General features: G+C 47.3%; 1 protein-coding gene across 1 annotated transcript in view; it reads right to left on the bottom strand.

The window, feature by feature from the left end:
* SPON1 (spondin 1) overlaps window positions 1-25,262 on the bottom strand; it is a 508,583-nt gene that overhangs the window by 325,339 nt on the left and 157,982 nt on the right. Inside the window, exon 5 of the mRNA XM_084828189.1 lies at window positions 22,573-22,695. Coding sequence (XP_084684315.1) covers window positions 22,573-22,695 — 123 coding nt within the window. The remainder of the gene's footprint in view (window positions 1-22,572; window positions 22,696-25,262) is intronic.

The raw sequence follows: 25,262 nt of genomic DNA, 5'->3' as shown, positions 1-25,262 counted from the left end.
TCCTAAGGCCCACTTGAGTTCACTCTCTAGGATGTCCGGCTCAAGTTCAGGGACTGCACTATCATGGCTATCTGGGACATTCAGATCTTTCCTGTATAGTTCTTCTGTGTATTCTTGCCACCTCTTCTTAATCTCATCTGCTTCTGTTAGGTCCCTTCCTTCTTGGTCCTTTATCATGCCCATCTGCACAAAACGTTCCCTTGAAATCTCCAATTTTCTTGAAAAGATCTCTAGTCTTTCCTATTCTATTGTTTTCCTCAATTTCTTTGCATTGTTCATTTAAGAAGGCCTTCTTGTCTCTCCTTGCTGTTCTCTGGAACTCTGCATTCAGTTGGATATATCTTCCCCTTTCTCCCTTGCTTTTTGCTTCCCTTCTTTCCTCAGCTACTTGGAGAGCCTCATCAGACAGCCACTTGGCTTTCTTGCATTTCTTTTTCTTTGGGATGGATTTCGTTGCTACCTCCTGAACAACGTTACGGACCTCCGTCCATAGTTCCTCAGGCACTCTGTCTATCAGGTCTAATCCCTGAAATCTATTCCTCACCTCCACTGTATATTCATCAGGGATATGATTGAGGTCATACCTGAATGGTTTACTGGTTTTCCCTACGTTCTTCAATTTAAGCCAATATTTTGCAAGAAGCAGCTCATGATCTGAGCCACAGTCAGCTCCAGGTCTTGTTTTTATTGATTGTATGGAGCTTCTCCATCTTTGGCTGCAAAGGACATAATCAATTTGATTTCGATATGGACCATCTGGTGATGTCCATGTGTAGAGTCGCCTCTTGTGCTGTTGGAAAAGAGTGTTTGCAATGATCAGCGTGTTTTCTTGGCAAAACTATTAGCCTTTGTCCTGCTTCATTTTGAACACCAAGGCCATGCTTGCCTGTTATCCCGGTTACTTCTTGACTTCCTGCTTTGACATTCCAATCCCCTATGATGAAGAGGACATCTTTTTTTGGTGTTAGTTCTAGAAGGTGTTGTAGGTCTTCATAGAACCGATCAACCTCAGCTTCTTCGGCATCAGTGGTTGGGCATAGACTTGAATTACTGTGATATTGAATGGTTTGCCTTGGATTCGTACTGAGATCATTCTGTCCTTTTTAAGATTGTTCCCCAGTACTGCTTTCCCCGCCCTTTTATTGACTATGAGTGCTACTCCATTTCTTCTAAGGGATTCTTGCCCACAGTAGTAGATATAATGGTCACCTGAATTAAATTCGCCCATGCTTGACCATTTTAGTTCACTGATTCTCAAGATGTCGATGTTCAATCTTGCCATCTCCTGTTTGACCACCTCCGGCTTACCTTGATTCATTGATCTCACATTACAATATTGTTCCTTACAGCATCAGATTTTCTTTTCACCACCAGACACATCCACAGCTGAGTGTCCTTTCGGCTTTGGCCCAGCCGCTTCACTCTTTCTGGCGCTACTTGGAAATACCCTCTGCTCTTCCCCAGTAGTATATTGGACACCTTCCAACCTGAGGGGCTCATCTTCTGGCATCATATCTTTTAGCCTTGTGATACATTCCATGGGGTTTTCTTGGCAAGAATACTGGAGTGGGTTGCCATTTCCTTCTCCAGTGGACCACATTTTGTCAGAACTAGGGATGCACGAAAGTCACTTACCTGGTCTCGCAGCTTGCTTCGCGGTGGGGGGGAGGCGCTTCGCTGCTCCCCCCAAAGTTCAGGCCGGGGGGGAGGCTTCCCTCCTCGCCCGGCCGAAATTCAGGCCGGGGGGGAGGCTTCCCGCCTCGCCCGGCCAAAATTCAGGCCGGGGAGAAGCGCCCCTTCTCCCCGGCTGCGAACTTCAAAAGAAAAAAAAACAACGCCCCTGTGATAGGCTACGTAACGATTAACGTAGCCTATCACGGCTAGATCTGCAAAGTCAGCCGTGATAGGCTACGTTAATCGTCACATAGCCTATCACGGGTGACTTTGAAAAAAAAAAGCGCGTACGCAAATGGCGGCCCCCATAGGGAGCCGCCATTCGCGTTCCTTATTTGGTCCCTGTAGTCTACGTAAACATTTACGTAGACTACGGTGAAAATAAGGGCAACGCTATTTGCCTTGTCCTTATTTTCGCCGTAGTCTACGTAAATCTTTACGTAGACTACAGGGACCAAATAAGGAACGGGAATGGCGGCTCCCTATGGGGGCCGCCATTAGCCGTACGCGGTTTTTTTTTTTAAAGTCACCCGTGATAGGCTACGTGACGATTAATGTAGCCTATCACGGCTGACTTTGCAAATCTAGCTGTGATAGGCTACGTTAATCGTTACGTAGCCTATCACGGGGTTTTTTTTTGTTTTACATTTTTTGTTTCGCGGCTGGGGAGACGGGGCGCTTCTCCCTGGCCTGAATTTCGGCCAGGCGAGGCGGGATGCCTCCCCCTCCCTCGCCTGAACTTCGGGGGGAGAAGCGAAGCGCCTCCCCCCCACCGCGAAGCACCCCTGAGAAAAGGTAAGTGACTTTCGTACATCCCTAATAAGAATTTGCCAGAGTTTGTTGTGATCCACACAATCAAAGGCTTTAGCATAGTCAATGAAGCAGAAATAGACGTTTTTCTGGAATTCTCTTGCTTTCTCCATGATCCAGCGAATGTTGGCCATTTGATCTTTAGTTCCTCTGCCTCTTTGAAACCGAGCTTGTACTTCCGGTAGTCCTCGGTTCACATACTGCTGAAGCCTAGCTTGTAGGATTTTGAGCATAACCCTGCTGGCATGTGAAATGAGCGCAATTGTGCGGTAGTTTGAACACTCTTTGGCATTGCCCTCCTTTGGAATTGGAATGTAAACTGACCTTTTCTAGTCTTGTGGCCACTGTTGAGTGTTCCAAATTTGTTGGCATATTGTAGGGATGTACGAAAGTCACTTACCTGGTCTCGCAGCTTGCTTCGCGGTGGGGGGGAGGCGCTTCGCTTCTCCCCCGAAGTTCAGGCTGGGGGGGGAGGCTTCCCGCCTCGCCCGGCCGAAATTCAGGCCGGGGGGGAGGCTTCCCGCCTCGCCCGGCTGAAATTCAGGCCGGGGAGAAGCGCCCCATCTCCCCGGCCGCGAACTTCAAAAGAAAAGTAAAAAAAAAAAAGCCCCGTGATAGTTTACGTAATGATTTACATAGCCTATCACGGCTAGATCTGCAAAGTCAGCCGTGATAGGCTACGTTAATCATCACGTAGCCTATCACGGGTGACTTAAAAAAAAAAAAAGCACGTATGCAAATGGCGGCCCCCATAGGGAGCTGCCATTCACGTTCCTTATTTGGTCCCTGTAGTCTACGTAAAGATTTACGTAGACTACAGTGAAAATAAGGGCAACGCTATTTGCGGTGCCCTTATTTTCGCCATAGTCTACGTAAATCTTTACGTAGACTACAGGGACCAAATAAGGAACGCAAATGGCAGCTCCCTATGGGGGCCGCCATTAGCCGTACGCGTTTTTTTTTTTTTTTAAGTCACCCGTGATAGGCTACGTGACAATTAACGTAGCCTATCACGGCTGACTTTGCAAATCTAGCCGTGATAGGCTACATTAATCGTTACGTAGCCTATCACAGGGGCGTGTTTTTTTTTTTACTTTTCTTGTAATGGCGGCGGCGGCAGCCGGTCGAAAGACCGGCTGCTGCCCCCACCCCTGACGAAGACCTGCCGAACCGCCGCCGGGACCCGCCGCCGGGAGGGACATTCGTGAAAGGTAAGTCCCATCCCGGGGAGGGCGGGGGCAGGGGGGGCGGAGAATTTCTCCCTGAACAACCTTCGGAGGACCGAATGCGTTGGCGCTCGGCCCCCCTGAAGTTTCCGGGAGAAATTCTCCCCCATCCCTAGCATATTGAGTGCAGCACTTTAACAGCATCATCTTTTAGGATTTTAAATAGCTCAGCTGGAAGACTGTCATCTCTGCTAGCTTTGTTGTTAGTAATGCTTCCTAAGGCCCACTTGAGTTCACTCTCTAGGATGTCCGGCTCAAGTTCAGGGACTGCACTATCATGGCTATCTGGGACATTCAGATCTTTCCTGTATAGTTCTTCTGTGTATTCTTGCCACCTCTTCTTAATCTCATCTGCTTCTGTTAGGTCCCTTCCTTCTTGGTCCTTTATCATGCCCATCTGCACAAAACGTTCCCTTGAAATCTCCAATTTTCTTGAAAAGATCTCTAGTCTTTCCTATTCTATTGTTTTCCTCAATTTCTTTGCATTGTTCATTTAAGAAGGCCTTCTTGTCTCTCCTTGCTGTTCTCTGGAACTCTGCATTCAGTTGGATATATCTTCCCCTTTCTCCCTTGCTTTTTGCTTCCCTTCTTTCCTCAGCTACTTGGAGAGCCTCATCAGACAGCCACTTGGCTTTCTTGCATTTCTTTTTCTTTGGGATGGATTTCGTTGCTACCTCCTGAACAACGTTACGGACCTCCGTCCATAGTTCCTCAGGCACTCTGTCTATCAGGTCTAATCCCTGAAATCTATTCCTCACCTCCACTGTATATTCATCAGGGATATGATTGAGGTCATACCTGAATGGTTTACTGGTTTTCCCTACGTTCTTCAATTTAAGCCAATATTTTGCAAGAAGCAGCTCATGATCTGAGCCACAGTCAGCTCCAGGTCTTGTTTTTATTGATTGTATGGAGCTTCTCCATCTTTGGCTGCAAAGGACATAATCAATTTGATTTCGATATGGACCATCTGGTGATGTCCATGTGTAGAGTCGCCTCTTGTGCTGTTGGAAAAGAGTGTTTGCAATGATCAGCGTGTTTTCTTGGCAAAACTATTAGCCTTTGTCCTGCTTCATTTTGAACACCAAGGCCATGCTTGCCTGTTATCCCGGTTACTTCTTGACTTCCTGCTTTGACATTCCAATCCCCTATGATGAAGAGGACATCTTTTTTTGGTGTTAGTTCTAGAAGGTGTTGTAGGTCTTCATAGAACCGATCAACCTCAGCTTCTTCGGCATCAGTGGTTGGGCATAGACTTGAATTACTGTGATATTGAATGGTTTGCCTTGGATTCGTACTGAGATCATTCTGTCCTTTTTAAGATTGTTCCCCAGTACTGCTTTCCCCGCCCTTTTATTGACTATGAGTGCTACTCCATTTCTTCTAAGGGATTCTTGCCCACAGTAGTAGATATAATGGTCACCTGAATTAAATTCGCCCATGCTTGACCATTTTAGTTCACTGATTCTCAAGATGTCGATGTTCAATCTTGCCATCTCCTGTTTGACCACCTCCGGCTTACCTTGATTCATTGATCTCACATTACAATATTGTTCCTTACAGCATCAGATTTTCTTTTCACCACCAGACACATCCACAGCTGAGTGTCCTTTCGGCTTTGGCCCAGCCGCTTCACTCTTTCTGGCGCTACTTGGAAATACCCTCTGCTCTTCCCCAGTAGTATATTGGACACCTTCCAACCTGAGGGGCTCATCTTCTGGCATCATATCTTTTAGCCTTGTGATACATTCCATGGGGTTTTCTTGGCAAGAATACTGGAGTGGGTTGCCATTTCCTTCTCCAGTGGACCACATTTTGTCAGAACTAGGGATGCACGAAAGTCACTTACCTGGTCTCGCAGCTTGCTTCGCGGTGGGGGGGAGGCGCTTCGCTGCTCCCCCCAAAGTTCAGGCCGGGGGGGGAGGCTTCCCTCCTCGCCCGGCCGAAATTCAGGCCGGGGGGGAGGCTTCCCGCCTCGCCCGGCCAAAATTCAGGCCGGGGAGAAGCGCCCCTTCTCCCCGGCTGCGAACTTCAAAAGAAAAAAAAACAACGCCCCTGTGATAGGCTACGTAACGATTAACGTAGCCTATCACGGCTAGATCTGCAAAGTCAGCCGTGATAGGCTACGTTAATCGTCACATAGCCTATCACGGGTGACTTTGAAAAAAAAAAGCGCGTACGCAAATGGCGGCCCCCATAGGGAGCCGCCATTCGCGTTCCTTATTTGGTCCCTGTAGTCTACGTAAACATTTACGTAGACTACGGTGAAAATAAGGGCAACGCTATTTGCCTTGTCCTTATTTTCGCCGTAGTCTACGTAAATCTTTACGTAGACTACAGGGACCAAATAAGGAACGGGAATGGCGGCTCCCTATGGGGGCCGCCATTAGCCGTACGCGTTTTTTTTTTTAAAGTCACCCGTGATAGGCTACGTGACGATTAATGTAGCCTATCACGGCTGACTTTGCAAATCTAGCTGTGATAGGCTACGTTAATCGTTACGTAGCCTATCACAGGGGCGTTTTTTTTTTTTTTAACTTTTCCTGTAATGGCGGCGGCGGCAGCCGGTCGAAAGACCGGCTGCTGCCCCCGCCCCTGACGAAGACCTGCCGAACCGCCGCCGGGACCCGCCGCCGGGAGGGACATTCGTGAAAGTTAAGTCCCATCCTGGGGGGGGCGGGGGGCGGAGAATTTCTCCCCGAACAACCTTCGGAGGACCGAATGCGTTGGCAGTCGCCCCCCCGAAGTTTTGGGGAGAAATTTTCCCCCATCCCTAGTCAGAACTCTCTGCCATGAACTGTCCGTCTTGGGTGGCCCTGCACGGCATAGCTTATGGCTTCACTGAGTTATGCAAGCCCCTTTGCCACAACAAGGCAGTGATCCATGAAGGGGCAATAAATGAATACATTGCAGATAATGTAAGAATAGACAAAATAGCCCCAGGAATCTGGGGTACAGAGATCCAGGCCACTTTGCTGTCTGCCTGCTACTAGACTCTGCACTGTAGCTTGGAGGTGTTTGGGAAATGTAGCTGTATGTTCCTTTGTTGCTTTCACCTTCCACTTGGGTCAGCAGCTACAAAGCAACATAGCACTATTAGTGTTCAGCTGTTGTCTTATTGTCCCTGCAAGCCCAGAGCCAGAAACAAATGTTCTATTTGTTCAAAAACTGGGCCAAAGGGTTTTAGTATAAAGAAGGCTCACTGAACAAACTGGAAATGAATATGAGAAATAAATGAACAATGAATGATCTTCCTTACTTAATTAGAATAAAGGACATAGAGTTATCTGAAGAGAAGTAGAGCAATTTGGATCCTAATTTGGCGATTCAGAAATCAGCCTGATTCTGCTTGGGCTGATTTGGAGGCTGCCCGCTTTGACTTGGGTCTGAATCCAAAACTCACTTTGGAAAGTCTTCAGGCCTCCCACTGACTATCATTGGAAATAAACAAATGGCTATATGGTTCTTTTTTTTCTTTCTGTTTCTCAGAAGTGGATAGTATACGTAGGCATAGCAGACCCTTATGCGGGGATTTCATCTGCCAAAGTTCAGATGTAAAATAGGTGCAGGGCTCTAAAATTTAGATTTTAAAAAAATAGAGGACTGCTGATAACTTTTTTATTTCTTGGCAGAATTGGATGAAAACATAAGAAGAGCTGTGCTAAATCAGACCAAGGGTCCATCTAGTCCTGCATTCTGTTCATCTGGTGCCAACCAGATGCCCAAGGGAAGCCCACAATCAGCAATATGATGAAATCTGCAGGGCTAGCTCCACTTATGACGGGATCAAGCCTGACAAGTTTCAGATGAATAGATTTAGAGCTTTTTATGCAAGAGCAGCTTTTATGGTTTGGGGGTTTCCAAAAAGTACAAATGTATGTGCTTATCCTTCAGGGGGTGGGCAATTGTTATGAAAATGACATACAACATGGAGATGTTCCTAGTTAAGAAACCCACACAATTTCAGGAAAGGTGCCGAGTTGTTTGTGGAAGGGGAGTATTCAGATTGGGGGGGCATGATTCACTTCCCCTTACTCCCCATCCATGTGGGGGAGGGGTTGGGGTTGGGCAAAAATGACATATGTCATAGAGGTGTCCCTCGGCAAGAAACTTGCAAAACATCAGACGGATAGGTGCAGGGGTTTGGAAGTTATGATGAATGAAAACAATGTAAGATATTTTGGTGCCAACTGAGCAGAAAAAAGTCACAGAAAATGAATAGAACCGGAGTGCATGATGGATGTGGAGCACACAATGGCAGAGGCAGAAGATCCAGCTCTTTCCAAGCAAGCACCCAACACTACACCTAGGGATGGTGTGGGCGCCCAATTCTGTCCGGGAATCCAGTGGAACCCCCACTGCCCACACCCCCGAGCCCTGCTTGTAGAGCCCCTGCCCCTGCCCATGCTCGGTGAGTGGCCCGCACTCATGCTGGTGGCCTCGTCAAGCTCCGCAGATGCCATTTTTTGAAAAATAAAATGGCAATCACAAATATGTGGATATTTGTGTATGCATAGATGCACATTTTTGCATATGTGTGAAAATGCACATTTTGGGATGCACCAAACCTCTTTTAACAATCCTGCTCCTGGGAGAGAAAACTAGCAAACAGCACTAAATCAGTGCATAGTGTCCATCCCTGTCCCCAAAGCACTGGGATTGAAGAACCCTAAAAAAAAATTCACTGTGATTAGAAGGTAGAGGTGCCAGTAAAAAAACTGCACCTTCTTCTCTCCCCACCCTAGTGTTTTCCTTATATGGAGAGCTTAGGGAAAAATGTATCCATTTTGGAGATGCACTGTCTGTGTCTCTGTGTCCGTCTGAATCCCAAACCTCCGGGAGTCTTCAGATGTGGATTGTGTTTGCCTTAGAGGAGCCCTGCTTTGATTTCGATATCTCCCTAATCTGTCCAAAACAGCCCAATATTTATTACCGAGATATTGGGATATTTATTACCCAATATTTATTATATTGGTAATAAATATTGGGATATTTATTACCCAATATTTATTACCGGGAGTCCTTGGTCTTCACCAGACCCCCTCTCCGGGAGACCAAGGTTGTTGAGTGCATGTACTGGAGGTTGGGCCCGAAGGGCAGTCTAGGGATTCTGCTCCTGTACCGTCCACCCCGCTGCACGACTGACTCCCTGGCCGAGGTGCTTGAGGTGGTCTCTGATGTGCGTGTACAGTCCCCTAACTTACTGGTGTTGGGGGACTTCAACGTACATTCGGAGGCCATCCTCACAGGAGCACCTCGGGACTTCATGGAGACCATGGCCTCCTGGGAGCTGCACCATATTCTAACTGGGCCCACCCATGTAGCCGGTCATGCACTAGACCTTGTGTTTGTTTCTGGAGAAGCGGGGAGTGATCTGGAAGTCGGGGGTATATCCACCACCCCCTTGTCATGGTCAGATCACTATCTGGTGATGTTGGACTTATCGGTTCCACAACCCCTCCGCAGGGGTGGAGAACCCATTAAAATGGTCCGCCCCAGGCGTCTTATGGATCCAAATGGATTCCTGAACGCGCTTGGGGATTCTCTGGGGCATGCCAACGGCCACTCGGTCGAGACCCTGGTGGGTGGCTGGAATGCCGCAATCACTGGGGCATTAGATCGGGTGGCTCCGAAACGCCCTCTCCCCCTGAACAGGGCTCGGACTGCACCATGGTTCAATCCACGGTTACGAGCTCTGAAACAGGAGGTGAGACGGCTAGAGCGCCGGTGGCGGAAGTCTCGCTCCAAAGACGATCAGACACGGCCTAGAGCTATATCTTCAGCCTATCACGTGGCGGTGAAGGCAGCAAAAAAGGAATATTATGCTGCCTCCATCGCGTCTGCAGAGTGCTGCCCCAGGAGGCTGTTCCAAGTGGTCCGGAGCCTGGTCGGTCCTGTGGCTCCGGAACCACTGGAGCATTCTAAGGCCTCCTGTGAGGCTTTGGCAAGGCACTTTGCAGATAAAATTGATCAGATTAGGTGTGTTACTCTGCACACTGTGGATACAGTTAGTGAGCAAGAGGCGGCCTGTGGCAAACCGGTTTTGTGGGATCGGTTCCAGCTTCTTCCTCCTGATGAAGTGGACAAGGTGCTTTCATCTGTAAGGCCAACCACCTGCTTACTTGATCCTTGCCCATCTTGGCTCATTATGAGCTGCAGAGAGAGACTGGGTGAGGGGATCAAGGCGGTGGTGAACGCCTCCCTTGAGGAGGGAGTGATGCCATCAGCCCTCAAGGAGGCAGTGATAAGACCACTCTTAAAGAAGCCCTCCTTGGATCCTCAAGTTCTGAACAACTTTCGCCCAGTCTCAAATCTGCCATTTTGGGGCAAGGTGATTGAGCGGGTGGTGGCGGTGCAGTTGAAGGCACACTTGGAAGAAACTGATTATCTAGACCCATTTCAGTCGGGCTTCAGGCCTGGGCATGGGACAGAAACGGCCTTGGTCGCCTTGGTGGATGATATGAGGAGGGCTCTGGATAGGGGTGAATGCTCCTTCCTTGTTCTCCTCGACCTCTCAGCGGCTTTCGATACCGTTGACCACGGTATCCTCCTGGACCGCCTGGAGGGGTTGGGCATTGGAAACACTGTATTGCGGTGGTTCCAGTCCTTCCTCTCTGGCAGGTACCAGAGGGTAGCACTGGGAGAGGAGGTTTTGGACCCGTGGCCACTTACTTGTGGGGTGCCACAGGGTTCCATCCTCTCCCCGATGCTATTTAACATCTATGTGAAGCCACTGGGGGCTATCATCAGGAGGTTTGGGGTGCAGTGTCATCAATATGCAGATGACACTCAGCTCTACCTCTCATTCAAATCTTCACCAAGGTTGGCCGTAGAATCCCTGTCCAAATGTCTGGAGACGGTGAGTGGCTGGATGGGGAGGAATAAGCTGAAGCTCAACCCTGACAAGACCGAGGTACTTTTGGTGGGAGACAAGAGGAGGCTGGGGGATGTTGACCTGGTGTTGAATGGGGTACAGCTACCCTTGAAAGACCAGGTCCGCAGCCTGGGGGTCATTTTGGACTCCCAGCTGTCCATGGAGGCTCAGGTGTCAGCTGTGAGCCGGACAGCACTGTATCAACTCCATCTGATACGGCGGCTGCGCCCCTACCTTCCTGACCATCTGCTCCCATCGGTAGTACATGCCCTGGTCTCCTCTCGTTTAGACTACTGTAATGCGCTCTACGTGGGGTTACCCTTGAAGACGGTTCGGAAACTGCAGCTGGTACAGAACGCGGCGGCTCGCCTGATTAAAGGCAGCCGCCGGCGAGATCACATCACTCCAGTGCTGAAGGAATTGCACTGGTTACCAGTTATTTTCCGGGCCAAATTCAAGGTGTTGGTTTTGACCTTTAAAACCCTATATGGTTCCGGCCCAGCCTATCTTAAGGAGCGCCTCCAGCAACACCAGACAGGCCGCTTAACAAGATCAGCCTCGGATGGCCTTCTCTCTGTCCCATCAGCCAGGACAGCTAGACTGGTGGGGACGAGGGAGAGGGCCTTCTCTGTGGTGGCCCCCACTCTGTGGAACTCCCTCCCTAGGGAACTCCGTCATGCCCCCTCTTTAATGAGCTTCCGTCGTGCATTAAAAACGTGGTTGTTCAGGCAGGCATTTGGGGTGGGTTAGGGTATTTTTTTTAAAAAAAAAATATGGTAAAATTTTATTGTTTTAAATTGTTTATGGTGGGTTGTACATCGCCCAGAGTGGCTGGGTGACCAGTCAGATGGGCGATTAATAAATTAAATAAATAAATAAATAAATAAATTTAATTAATTTATTAATCGCCCATCTGGCTGGTCACTCAGCCACTCTGGGCGATGTACAATGATAGAAACCATTTAAAACAATAAAATTCTACATTAAAAACATCATATTTCTAAAAATACCCTAACTAAGGATGTCAGAGAATTCCACCAATGATCTCAGTGAAGCTGAATGCCAGTGCATTCAGCCCCCGAAATCCGTGGCAGAACGAAGCCCCCCCCCCCCTACAAAAGGCGTGCGAAACAGAGCACTTACCTGGTGCCATTTGCTGCTTTGCGAATGGAGGCCGCATCTGCGGCCGCCATTCGCTTCCCCATTTAGGCCGTGATAGGCTACGTAAATACCTAGGCATATCACGCCTAACGCAGGGACATCATTTGCATCACTGCAGAGGCCGTTCCATGATAGGCTACATAAGTATTTAAGTAAAAAAAAAAAAAAAAGGAACGCAAATGGCAGCTGCTGTAGCCGCCGCCATTTATGTTCCTGGTTTTTTTTTGCCGTGATAGGCTACGTAACGATTTACATAGCCTATCACGGCTGACTTTGGAAATCTAGCTGTGATAGACTGCGTAAATCGTTACGTAGCCTATCACGGGGTTTTTTTGTTTGTTTGTTTTCACTTTGTATTTCGCGGCCGGGGAGACGGGGCGCTTCTCCCGGGCCTGAATTTTGGCCAGGTGAGGCGGGGCGCCTCCCCCCCGGTCTGAATTTCGGGGGGAGAACCGAAGCGCCTCCCCCCCACCACGAAGCAAGCTGCAGGACCAGGTAAGTGACTTTCGTACATCACTACCACAGACCTCCTCTTGCTCACTAACTGTATCCACAGCTCACAGAATAACACTCCTAATCTGATCAATTTTATCCACAAAGTGCCTTGCCAAGGCCTCACAGGAGGCCTTAGAATGCTCCAGTGGTTCCGGAGCAACTGGATCAACCAGGCTCCGGACCACTTGGAACAGCCTCCTGGGACAGCACTCTGCCGACGTGATAGAGGCAGCATAATATTCCTTTTTTGCTGCCTTCACCGCGATGTGATAGGCTGAAAATACAGCTCTAGCCTATGTCTGATCGTCTTTGGAGTGAGACTTCCGCCACCGGCGCTCTAGCCGTCTCACCTCCTATTTCAGAACTTGCAACTGCGGATTGAACCATGGTGCTGTCTGAGCCCTGTTCAGGGGGACAGCGCGTTTCGGAGCCACCTGATCTAATGCCCCAGTGATTGCGGCATTCCAGCCACCCACCAGGGTCTCAACCGAATGGCCATTGGCATGCTCCAGAGAATCCCCAAGCGTGTTCAGGAATCCATTTGGATCTTTAAGACACCTGGGGTGGACCATTTTAATGGGTCCTCCACCCCTGCAAAGGGGTTGTGGAACCGAGACGTCCAACGTCACCAGATAGTGATCTGACCATGAGAAGGGGGTGGTGGATATAACCCCGACTTCCAGATCACTCCCCGCTTCTCCAGAAACAAACACAAGGTCTAGCGCATGACCAGCTACATGGGTGGGCCCTGTTGGAATAGGGTGTAGCTCCCAGGAAGCCATGGTCTCCATGAAGTCCCGAGGTGCCCCAATTTGGTTCAGAATTTATCTGAATCTGAAGCACGCCCCTAGTATTGAAAAAAGGGGGAAGGAAGAGATGCATAGGCAGAGCAACTAAAAGAAATACAAACTGAAACAGCTGAAGGTAAGACACTGAAATTGACAAAGACAGTAGCAAGAAAAGGAGAACGAATGAATTTGCTCAAAGGGATCAGAAATGAAACAGAGATCCATATTATATTAAGCAAGACAACTGAAGAAAATATAGCAAACAAACAAACAAAAAATGATTGCCATGTATCTTATATATTTATAAGACTCCCTTTGGCCAACCTTCTCAAGGCATCTCACAAGAGAAAAACTACTGTTGTGCCAAACCCTGCCCCCTACTTTCGTGAAATTCTTCCCTCTCTGCTAAAGAGGCATTGTTTTTTCTGCTTCTTTCATGGGGTGGGGATAATTTCTAAGAATATTCTCACTGGGGTGAGGGGAGGGATTCCATTTACCTTTTAAGTGTAAGAGGTGGCAGAGGGCTCTTCTTAATGTTTTGCTTTTACGTTAAAAAAGCCCTGCCCACTATCCCAGCACCATGGGGCTGCTAGCAGAGGGGCTTTTAACTGGCAATGCTTCTTGGAATGCCCAGGAGACTATGTGATATCACACAGTCTCCTGAGTGTTCAGGAGCTGCCAGGCTGAAAGGCTCTAGCCAAAGGGCCCCACACTGCTGTGAGCAAGAATGGGGCTTTCAGAGATTTAACGGAAGTGTGGTCATCACATGGTCTCCTGGGCATTCCAGAAAGCACTGTCAGCTGAAAGCCTCTCTGTTAAGAGCCACACAGTGTTGTGATAGTGGGCAGGGCTTTTAAAAACTAAACAAAAGCCAGAAAGAAGACCCTTCTGCTACCTACACTGAGAAGGTAAATGGAACCCCCTGTCCCCTCCTCCCCAGCAAGAACATTCTATGAAATTCTCCAACTCCCCAGCTTCGTTTGCTGGAGTATTCTAATACAAACAGTACATCAATAAAGACCAGAATAAATAAAAGTCAGTGGCAACAATAAAACAGATATCCCCCCCCACACACACACACAGAATCTGCAGTCAGAGAGCCATATCCAATTGCAGCCTACCGCATGTGGCCAGCCCCTTCCGTTCTGGTCCTCACGGGGAAGGCCCCATTGGCCACACCCACAAGTGGCCCCTACCACTTGCACAATGTGATATCACACTTCTGGGGGCAAGCCCCCAAACGAGCAGAAACACTTGTTTCTGGAAGGGACAAAGTTCCATGACCTCCCCCATTCCAGAAATGAGCGTTTCTGCTCACTGGGGGTTTGTCTCCAGAAATGTGATATCGTGTCGCAGAAGTAGGGATGGCGAGGGCGCCCGGCTCAGTCCAGGAGTCCAATGGACTCTCCCACCCCCGGTTGCATCTTCAGGCCTTGCCTGCCGAGCCATTGTCCCCACTCGCGCCACCCCCTGCTTGCCGAGCCGTCCCCATGAGCCCTCGCTGAGTGCCCAAAGTTCCTATGGTCACCATTTTGTGGGAAAAAAATGGTGCCTTTGGTAATTCCATAAATGTAATATTGCACACATAGGGCAGTAAAAGGCCCTGATCTGCGCAAAATTGCAGGCAATGGAGGGGGTCCATTTACTTACATTAGATTTTCAAAGTGCTCCTTGCAAAAACTGGGTGGGGATGGGGGGAATCCCACACCCCCATGGGACCTGGGCAACAGGTCCCAGGGCAGGGGGCAGTATTCCCCCCACCCTCAGCCCAATTTTCGTGAGAAGGACTTTGAAAATCTAATGTAAGTATATGGAGCAATTCACTTACATTAGATTTTCAAGGTGCTTCTTGGGGAAATTGGGGGGGGGGATCCACCACCCACACCAAGGGCTGTGGGAGCAAGCCAGACCTTGGTGGTGGGGCGTTGCACCTCAAAAAAGGTATTTCCCCTTGTTGGGCTGAAAGATCCCTCTCTCCACTTGCCTTTTAAAGGCAACCGGCAAGAAGGATCCTCCACCTGGCTGGGGGGGGGGGATGCCTTTTGGGGGGAGCAGATGGTGTGTGGCATGGGAAGAGAGGATGCCTGAGTGGTAGGGACCCCTTTGGGTGCCCCCCAATCCCACTCCACTCTGCCCCCTGCATTTCTTTTCTTTTTAATGTCTTGGTTCTGTTCTTGAGCAAGAATGGAAGGAAGACATTAAAAAAATTGCCGCATCCTGTTTCTTCTGAGGAAGCAAAAGTGCCAGGCATGGGGAGGAGGGAGGGGGTGCCCCCTTCCACCCCTCCCTGCACCTGGCGCCCTTGAAATGGGGCACTTTCCCAGCTCCCTGTAGGGATCCCTTCTCTCCCTTGCTTTTGAGAGTTATTGCTTTTTTGACAGCTCTCAAGAGCAGTATGGGACTGGTTGCCAGGTGCAGGGCTGCTCAGCAAGCAGGCCCTGGTGAGCGCAGATGCTTGTTGAGCACTTCCGGGGGAGCATGAGCTGGGGCAGCAGCTCGCTGAGCACCCAGGGAAGCCGGGCGCAGGTGAGTTCATCCATCTCTAAGCAGAAGTGGTAGGGGCTTTTTCTGGGCAGACCTGGCAGGCCTCCTGTGCATGAACCAGAACCAGATGGGCTGGTCGCACATGGAAGGCCACAGTTAGATACTGCCCATGCTATCAGCAAGCCCATGAAAACAGAAGTCGAGAAAAAGCCATGGAAAATACATGAGTCTTGATGTTTCCCCAAAGGCCTGTAGTGATGGGGCTTGATGGGCTTTAATTGGTAATGCATTCCAGAAACTACCCTATGAAGTATCATAGGAACCAACAGGCACATCTTATGATGTTCTCTACCTTCACAAGGAAGAACTGATACTGTTCACATTGTCTGACGCATATGACTAGGCAGTATCAAGACTCACAGAGATTTGGACTACAGCCTATGCATTTATGACTGTTTCATCGTTTCTGTGTAGAGATATTTTGGTTCCTACATGCCTCATAAAATGCAAATAACATCACTGATGTAGAATATTGGTTAAGAGCATGTATTTATGAGCTTGGCAACCCACACATTCATTGTATGCGATCCCAGACTGTGCAAAAATGGCTTGTTATCTCCACTTCTGCTCCCATATACAATATGGGAATGATGGTAATGGCCTGTTTCAATGGCCTGCTAAATTAGCTTCACTCCAAGTCACTGGGTCATAAATCATGGAGTTCCTTTCAAATGCTGGGGCAAGGAGGGGTGATACATTCATATCAGTTCTCATTATGAATGTGAAGCCTAATCCAAAGCATGTTATGTTTACTTGGAATGCTGAGTTACATGGAACCCACTCTCTATTATGCATGCTTAGGACTCAGGTATAATCTTTCATATATTTTCTTGTTATTACCTCCTATTGATCTCAGTGGGACTTACCCCCAAACCAGCATATGGAATATGGGGCTGCTATCCTATGCCCACTTCCCTGGGGGTGGTCCCCATCGAGCTCAAGGGAGTGCCTTCTGAGAAGGCATGCATAGGTAGGGTTGGACGAACACTCCCAAGCCCCCCCCCCACGCATTGCTCACCAAACTCTCTCCCCTCACCCAACCCCAGTGAGCACGCAGGGCAAATCGCTCGATGGTCTGCAGTGCTCGGCAGCAGCCCGCCGCTCCTCGTGAGCCTGCCACTGCCACCTGCCAGTCAGCCCCTTGTGTTCCCCTTGCAAGGAAGAGCATGAAGGGCCACCACTGAGCAATCACTCCTCCCTCTACCAGTACCCGGCAGAGAGAGGCGAGGTGGCTCAGCAGAGGCAAAGGTCATAGAATCATAGAATCATAGAATAGTAGGGTTGGAAGGGGCCTACAAGACCATCGAGTCCAAGCCCCTGCTCAGTGCGGGAATCCAAGCCAGGTGGCGAAGGCAGCAGGATGGGAACCTTTCAGCTCCCATCCTGCTGTCACAAACAACCGCACGCCTCTCTGCCGGACACCGGCAGAGGGAGGTACCATTTCTCAGCAGTGGTGGTGGTGCCACCTCATTTCACAGAAATGTTTCCTTCTCTCTGAAGTGGGGCCCCTTCAGGGAGATGGGAACATTTCTGCAAAACAACCAGCATGGCCAATGGCGCGCTGGCTGTTTGGTGCAAGTGTTTCCTTCTCCCTGAAGGGGTCCCTTCAGGGAGAAGGGAACACTTGTACCAAATATCTGGCGCTCAATTGGCTGCAGTAGTGGGGTCAGGAGAGGGAGAAGAGAGCTGCTCCTCTCTCCTCCTCCTGTCCCTGCTACTGTGGTAATGGTGGCAGCAACAGGGACATGTCGGTCATTTTATCTAAGTGTCAGACACTTCTGTGAAACAACCAGGGCCTATCCCCGCCACTGCTGCCACTGCCACAATAGCAGGGATGGAGGAGGAGAGGAAAGGTGTTTCCTCTTGCCTCCTCTTGTCCCCATTACTGCAGTGGCAGCAGCAGGGACAGGCAGCTTGGGGTGGAGGCAGATGGCCATGCGCTTGCCCAACTGGGCAAGCGTGGACAGCCGCAAACTGTGTCTAGGGAGCTGAGCTGGTGAGAAATCGCCAGGCTTTGAGCCCCAAACGGACGCCCGCACCATCCCTATGCATAGGACTGTTCTCCTAACATCTTCAGTAGGCAAAATGTTGTTTTGCAGTTCAACTCCTATGCAACCCAGACAAAATAAACTATTGGGAAGATGTTCACAAGCACAAATTGAAGCTACACCTCAAATTGCCATGTATGTCTTCCAATAAATGATTCAGCTGCATTTCAGGCGGCTTTTTATTCTTTCGAAGTCTCAAGTGCATTAGTCTGTTTAAGAAGGATATTCCGGATACTGCCAGGAGAGCTTTAAAAATTAGATCTATATTAAAGTGCACTTTGGATGACAAACTAGTAAATAAAAGTTGGTAAGGAACTCAGAGGGAGACATCAGCGGCACATGTAAGTGCTTGTGTCTTATTTATAAGCTAGTAATATTAATGTTCCCAGGGCAAAGGGAAAGCTGAGTTCTCTTTAAAGCTCCCCCCCCCATAGAAATCTAATAAAGCCAGTACTTTTATTCAAAATTGATTCTCAATAGGCAGAAAAAGTGTTCCTTAGAAACACCAGAACTACATGGTTTGGACTCAGATCTTTTCAAGCAGTGACTGGAAATTAATAAATGACAGCACTAAGTATTTTGAACCCCTAGTTCTACCAGATGCTCAGTGTGAGAAATCTTCTAAAATTAACATAGCAAGTGAAATATAATTTCATAAATAATTTTTTAAAAGTAGTAGATTTATTGAGGCCATCCAGCTGAGAACATATCATAGACAATGCTGTAGTACTATGGTGACAAATGCTCCACAATTCTCCACAGTCCAAAGTGAATAAGGTTGTGTTTCATTTAATAGTTTCATCGCCTCTGCATAATAAAAAGGCATTTTGACAGGTACTTTTCATTATTTAAAAAACAGGGTAGGTGGATAGGAGGAAACACTTTCTGGCCTCCCAGGAATTTATAGTTACAATTTGCTGTTGCTTGTTCTTCTGGGGTTAGTGCTGTCTCCATTACTGTCAAAATCATTGGCAAAAATCCCATTTCAGGATAACAATAAAGCAAAAAGGAATAATTCTTGCTGTGGAAGTACCAGGACTCAGAAATGTTCATATTTATGAGGTAAGCCTGCATAGGAATGCAGACAAGTCAAGAAGAATGGTTGCAGAGCCTGGGTGTGTTTTATCTCACTATCATAAAGTTTAACAATATTTAATCCTTTCCTGATTAGCTGACAACTGGAGGAAATTATCACAATCACTACATTATTATTTATCACTCTGACAGCTCTTATGTGTATAAAGTGCTTTGAAACCGATCGCTGGTTCATCCTTTGAGCTAGCTTGTTGTATACTACTCAGTTTTCAAGAGAGAAAGGTTGCAAATAATAACCTTCTCGGTGGGATACCTGGCTGACACATATCTCTGAACCCATGTTTCTCATAAAGGAAACCAGGATTCTGGCCCTTGCTCTACACAGGGTTCATGGTGTCTGTACCATTTCAGGAAGCCAACCTCTCTGCTGTCTTTGAAGCAGCTCATACATAGATTTGTTTCACAGTAAGTCCCATTGAATTCAATTACGGTCTAGGATTTCCATAGAGGTCTCCAATTTTGGGGGGTCAGTGGGCACATTTGGAATTTTGAGAGAGTGTTGAGGAGACTCTCACAAAATGGCTGTCATGGAGTGGGGGAGTGTGGCCCATTCATAAAATGGCTGCCATGGTAGGCACAGCCAATCACAAACTACTCATTTCTCAGAAGGCAAACTGATGAAACTAAAAGAAAACTAACCTGCCCGAGAGAACAATCCTATGGCCGCTAGACAGTGGCTAGACAGCCATGATAGGATATAGTGTTTTCTGGGAACTGACCTCGGAGTCCGCGCTTCAAGGTTGGTTCCTGGAGAACCAGCCTACCCCACCTCTGCACTGCCTCGGAGGCAGCGTGGAACAGCCCCATCCTCCGTGCTCACAAGAGGAGCATGGAGCGGCTGGAAAGGGGCATGGCTGGGGGGATTCCAGGGTGAGGAGAGTGTAGCTGTGTGTACAACACAGCAGCCTCCTTCCCTGCTCCGTGCTCCCATGGCTAGACAGCCACAATTGGCTGTCTAGCCACAGATGCAGGGTGGCTGAAGTGCGGAGGGGATCACCTCCATCCTTTTCCTGCCCTGCTTTGGATAGGCAGTCACCTCCGAGTTCGGAGGTGGCCACTTATCTAGTTAGGATTGTGCCCTAAAAAACTAAGTACAAGGCAGAAGTGGGGGCTGAGGTCCAAAACACAAAACCACTCTTTTAAATCCAAATAAAGATGAGGATGGAGGATAGCTCTTCACCTTGCCCATGCCAGCCTCTCAGTTATTTTTTAATTCATTTTTAATGAAATAAATAAAAATCAGGAGGGGCAGGGAGCCTTGCAGTCCCAGCCATAGAGCATTTTAGCATACAAAATACTTTATAATTCTAGCTGATCCATTCAGATTAAATTCCTCTAAGGTCAATGGGCTATAAGTCAATGATGTGATGTCCAGCCTAGCTGGAGAACTCTGAACTGCTGCCTCCCACATCTAAACCCACCACTCTTTCTATTGTGCAACACTAGTCCTGGCCACATCAGTTGGAATTGCTTCCATATAATATGCTTCTGATAAAGGTCTTGAGTTGTCATCCTAAGCACACACTTACTTGGAAGTCAGTTCCATTAAAAACAACAGTAAAGCATTCAAGTGGAATGGAATGCTGCCTTGGGATACATTCACTCAACCCGTTATGAATCTTGAGGACTCTCTCACCATCCCTCTTCTAATGGCGAGAAAGTAACAACTACACATTTATTTAAATATAGTATGCAGAGTTGCCAACAGAATCTTCTGGTGTTGGTACACCCACTTTGGTATATATGATCCTTGGCATGTGACAACCATTCTGTGTTCTGGGCCCTCCATAATAGGTTTACCTGTATTTCCCCTTCTTTGCAGTCCTCCTGGTATCTCCCTGACCAGCTGACTAAAAACTTCCACTTTCTACAGAGAGTTTCTACTTGTGGTCAATGTTCTACCTATGGCACTGTTACTTCCAGCCATGCTGAGTGGCCGTGGTGGTCATGGTGGTGAGGGTTGAGACTCATGCTGGCTAGATATTTCTGCTCAGCAATTAACAAATGGGCAATTAACAAATGAGATATCCATTTGGATATGTGCGTAGTTTTGCAAGCATAATTACCATTGAACATCTTATATAACAATTCAACAAAAATACTACTTTGACATTATACTCAAAGCAATTTTAATAGCTGCTTCATTTTTAAAGCAATACATCATCACAAACATTTTACAGGTGTGTCTCGTTGTTGTTGGTTTTTTTAATCCATTGTTCCGGAGACTGTTGGATGACCAGGTTGAAATATCAATTGTAATAGAGGCTTACTCTCTTTTATGGTCAAGAGACAGCTCGTATTTATTCATTATTCAAAGAAACAAATAAACAAAACAGGAAAAGGTATCCACATATTAAGAAAACATGCCAGTGAAGCAACAAAATAACCTCATCTATTTAAATGGTTCTTTGACATAAGCCAAAAGACCCTGACCATAAATTTGATAGATATCTTGCACCAAAATACTCTCCCGTATCTACAATCCCTATAGAATCTCAGTTGTCAAAATAGCCAATCCTTTTTATTTGTTCTGCAGTCTGAGCTTCACAGACACAAATCCGAGCCACAGATTTTAATATGTCAATATAAACTTTTTATTAACATGTACAGCTCTATTTCTGAGCTAGGCCAGTATTCGACTTAATAAAGCTGAGACAAAAATCTATGTAGACTATATCAAATAACAATTGATATATAGACAAAGTTCTGGCTGCATGAATGTCAGCTAGCCGCACAGGGACACAGCAATATTAGAGAATCAAACTACACACAAAGACTTTAAACTTTGGTAATATGTGGTCCATTGTGTGATCTTTATTAAAGAGAAAGTAAATGTGACTCAGGATTCCAGGTCACTTGCTTGGCTTCATTGTCACTGATGTGAGGCCAATATTTAAAGATGAACTGTGAGATCTGAAAAGTCTAAATAAAGTGAGCGAAGAGCTATAAAACCGAAGGAAGCCTGCTTTATGTGCTGTTCATTGTAACTCGTCTCAGTCCAATAACCCTGGTGTGCATGTGGGGGCTTTAACATAGACAGCTGCATGCAAAGAGTTCACGATCGTTTCTTTTGAAATGTCAGATGGATATGGAGGGAGCAATCCTATCTACAAACTGGGAAGGAACCGCCTATCCAAAGCAGGGCAGGAGAAGCATGGAGGGGATCGTTCGTGCTTCTCCTGCCCTGCTTTTTTGGCTAGACAGCCGATTGTGGCTGTCTAGCCATAGGAGGATGGAGCGGGGAAGGAGGCTGCTGTATGACACACAGGATGTGTCGTACAGCAGCTATGCTCTCCTCGCCCCGGACCCGGAATGCTCCTAGCCATGACCTTTTTGGGCCAGTCTTGCAAGCACAGAGGTTGGGGATGTTCTTGCAAGCACGGAGGACAGGGAAGTGGAGGGAGGTCGGTTCCCAGAAAACAGCATATCCTATGGCCGTCTAGCCACTGTCTAGTGGCCATAGGATTGCTCCCTAAATGTATATGTAGTATATTCACTGGTATTGAAAAGAGTGCTGTTGAGCTCCATGTGTTTATCAGAGAGGTAGGTGGTTTTGGATCACAGCAACCAGGGTTCAACACAATAAGGGCACCAATCCTGTAATTGTAAACTTTTTGTAACATGGTTTTAGTCTGTATTTCATCTCACTGCTTTTCCTACAGGGCAGTGCCAGAAATGTGGGCAGCTGAAGTGTCATGATCCAGTATATACTGAAACAACTGAAACATTTTCCCATCATGTTGGGTTGGGGCTTGGGCTGGACTGTCCTTCTGTGCATGTGTAAAATCTGCACATAGAGAAATCATAAGCCCTCTGAAAGACAGCACAGGGTAGTCTATAATAATAAAAATACTCACGTGGATAATCTTTTGGATGCGATTTCTCTGACCAGTTTCCATAAAAGGTAAGCCTATATTTAGCCGTTCCACAGGCACAGCAATCTATGATTGGCTTATCAGTCACACCCTCCAAGGCTGAGTCTAAAAGGAAGCAATGAAAGCCATTATTTTGTTGTACGAGTGATTTTAAAGGTGCAGCGTTTGAATATGTTTTTTTAAAGCTACAAATAAACCAGAACAAAAGTATAGTGAACTGGCTGGGGAGTTTAGATCCCAATATCTGCATGTGAAGTTACTACAATAGATTCAGTTCTGCTGAAGAATTCTAGCTTGATTTTATCATAATGTTATATCAACATGATTTCTCAAGGTATTCAACAGTCAGGGATCTGTGGACTTATTTATTTGTTACATTTACATCCTGCCTTTTTTCCTCTTGCAAGGAACCAAGGTAGTGTACATGAACCTCCTCCTCTCCATTTTATTCTCACGGCATCCCTGTGAAGTTGGTTAGGCTGAGAGTCAGTGATGGCAAACATTACCTAGTCAGCTTCATGGCCAAGGAGGGACTAGAACCCAGGTCTTCAGAGTCCTAGCCCAATGCTCTAACCACTAGGAACAGTTAGGGATGTACAAAAATTTCATTCCTGTTCACAAATCATGTGGTCATGTCCTGTTTGCAACCCCAAATGTGAGCAGAAGCAGGAGCATACGTCTTGGGAAATTTGTGCAAATTCCCGAGGTCGTATCTGTGTTTGAAAGTGAGTTTTGCGCAAGCGTGCACTTCCGAAAATGCACATTCCCCCTCCAACCGCATTTTCACGCAATGGCAATTTCTCTGCGTGCAGGGCTTCAGCGCTTACCTTACTGTAAGGAAGTGGCTCAGGGGTGTTGTGCTCTTTCTCCCCACCTCCCGTTCTGTCCTTTCAGCCTCTCCGGCAGCTTGAGGTTTCTGAAAATCCCCCTGGAGGACTTAGCCAGCAGGACTTCCTCCCTTGGGGCTTTCTAGTGCAACCGCCTGCTGAGAGCCTGAAAGCTGAGCCAGGCATTTTTGGTTTTGCTTTGTTGTTGTTAAAAGTCCTTTGAAGAAGGAGAAGGAGAAGGAGAAGGAGAAGGAGGAGAAGGAGAAGGAGGAGAACTCCTCACTCAGCTTTCAGGCACTCCTGTAGCCCTCTCATGACTCATGAGACTATATCAACTGCATATCCATGTTGTGGTGGGCAGTATCTTAGGCCATTTTTTTCTCTTTACACAAGGGTACTAATAAAGAAAGAGGTGAGCATAGTTCACTTGTACTTTAATGAGATAAGTGGCTATACTGTGTAAAGCACTGTTTTGTATGACACCCCCCCGGCCCCGCACACACACTTAGATTTATTTATTTATTATTGCATTTATATCCTGCCCTTTCTCCTCTTGCAGAGAACCCAAGGCAGCTTACATTATCCTCCTCCTCTCCATTTTATCCTCACAACAACAACCCTGTGAGGTAGGTTGGGCTGAGAGTCTGTGACTGGCCCAAAGTCACCCAGTGAGCTGCCATGGCCGAGTGGGGACTAGAACCCGGATCTCCCAGCTCCCAGTCCAACACACTCACCACTACACCACACTGGATTATCCCTCTGTTGGGCAGTTACCAGGGGCAGTATCCAACAGCGTCATTCCACAAACTCCAATAGCCCCAGAGTGCCACTGAATCTTTCTGTTGCACAAGTGGTTGCCAATTATAGTTGTGCAACCACTGGTGGAAGCAGTTGTGCCACTGGTTGCACAACACACTGCACAAGTGGAATGGCAACCAGTTGCACAACAGGTTACACAATGTGTGCAAAGTAGTTATGCGACTAGCAGAATAGGATGTACAACCTGTTTCACAATGGGATTTATGTATGGATTTATTTATTTATTACATGTCTATACTGCAGAATTTCTGGGGAGTTCACAAAAATTACACAAGTAGAATGGTTGCCCTTCGTTTTGCACAATGGGTTGCACAACGGGAGCAAGCAGTTGTGCAACTGGTTGCACAAGCAGAATGCACAACGGGTTGCACAAGTGCAATGGGTAACCATCTGCACAAATGTAACTTTACTTGGCTTCTTCTCTTGCACATACTTCAGTGCCTAGTTTCCACTAGCACAACATCATTTGCGCAAATGGAATGCCACAACTGAATACTGCCCCAGGTTTTAAGGGGGGGGGTGTTGTTCATTTATTTTGGTAGTGCCCTTCAAGGGCAACATTTCACTTTTGAGTAGGGGTAGAGTCAAGATTCAACAAGGTCCAATCATTTTCTTGGACAGATTCAAGGTTGCAGTAAAACAAGATATTTTAAGAACATTTGCTTTAATTAGCGATGGGTGAACTCCCCCGTGCGCTGTTTGTGCTCTGCTCGCTGGACTCCTGCCAGTTGACTGACCCTGGCAGGTGTGCGGCACAAGCTGCCAGATGGCCCGTGGGTGCTGAGTGAGAGCCTGTGACTTTTTTTTGATCCATGAGCCATGATTTTGCACGAAACCATGGGTATACATATTTATGAAAATCATATTATTTTGCACAAAATCGTGGCCTTGAATAGTGCAATTTGTGCAAAATTGCAGGCGTAAATGATCTTATTAGACCATTTACACCTGCAATTTTGCACAGTTGCACTTTTTACAGTTGCAATTTTGTGCAAAATGCCATTTCCATAAATACATATACCCGCG

This window comes from Heloderma suspectum, chromosome 1, assembly GCF_057233095.1.
Source record: "Heloderma suspectum isolate Gila_16-S chromosome 1, 16-S_ref, whole genome shotgun sequence".
Lineage (NCBI taxonomy): Eukaryota > Metazoa > Chordata > Lepidosauria > Squamata > Helodermatidae > Heloderma > Heloderma suspectum.
Note: the sequence above shows the minus strand (reverse complement) of the source record. Positions and strands in the feature narration are given on the sequence as shown.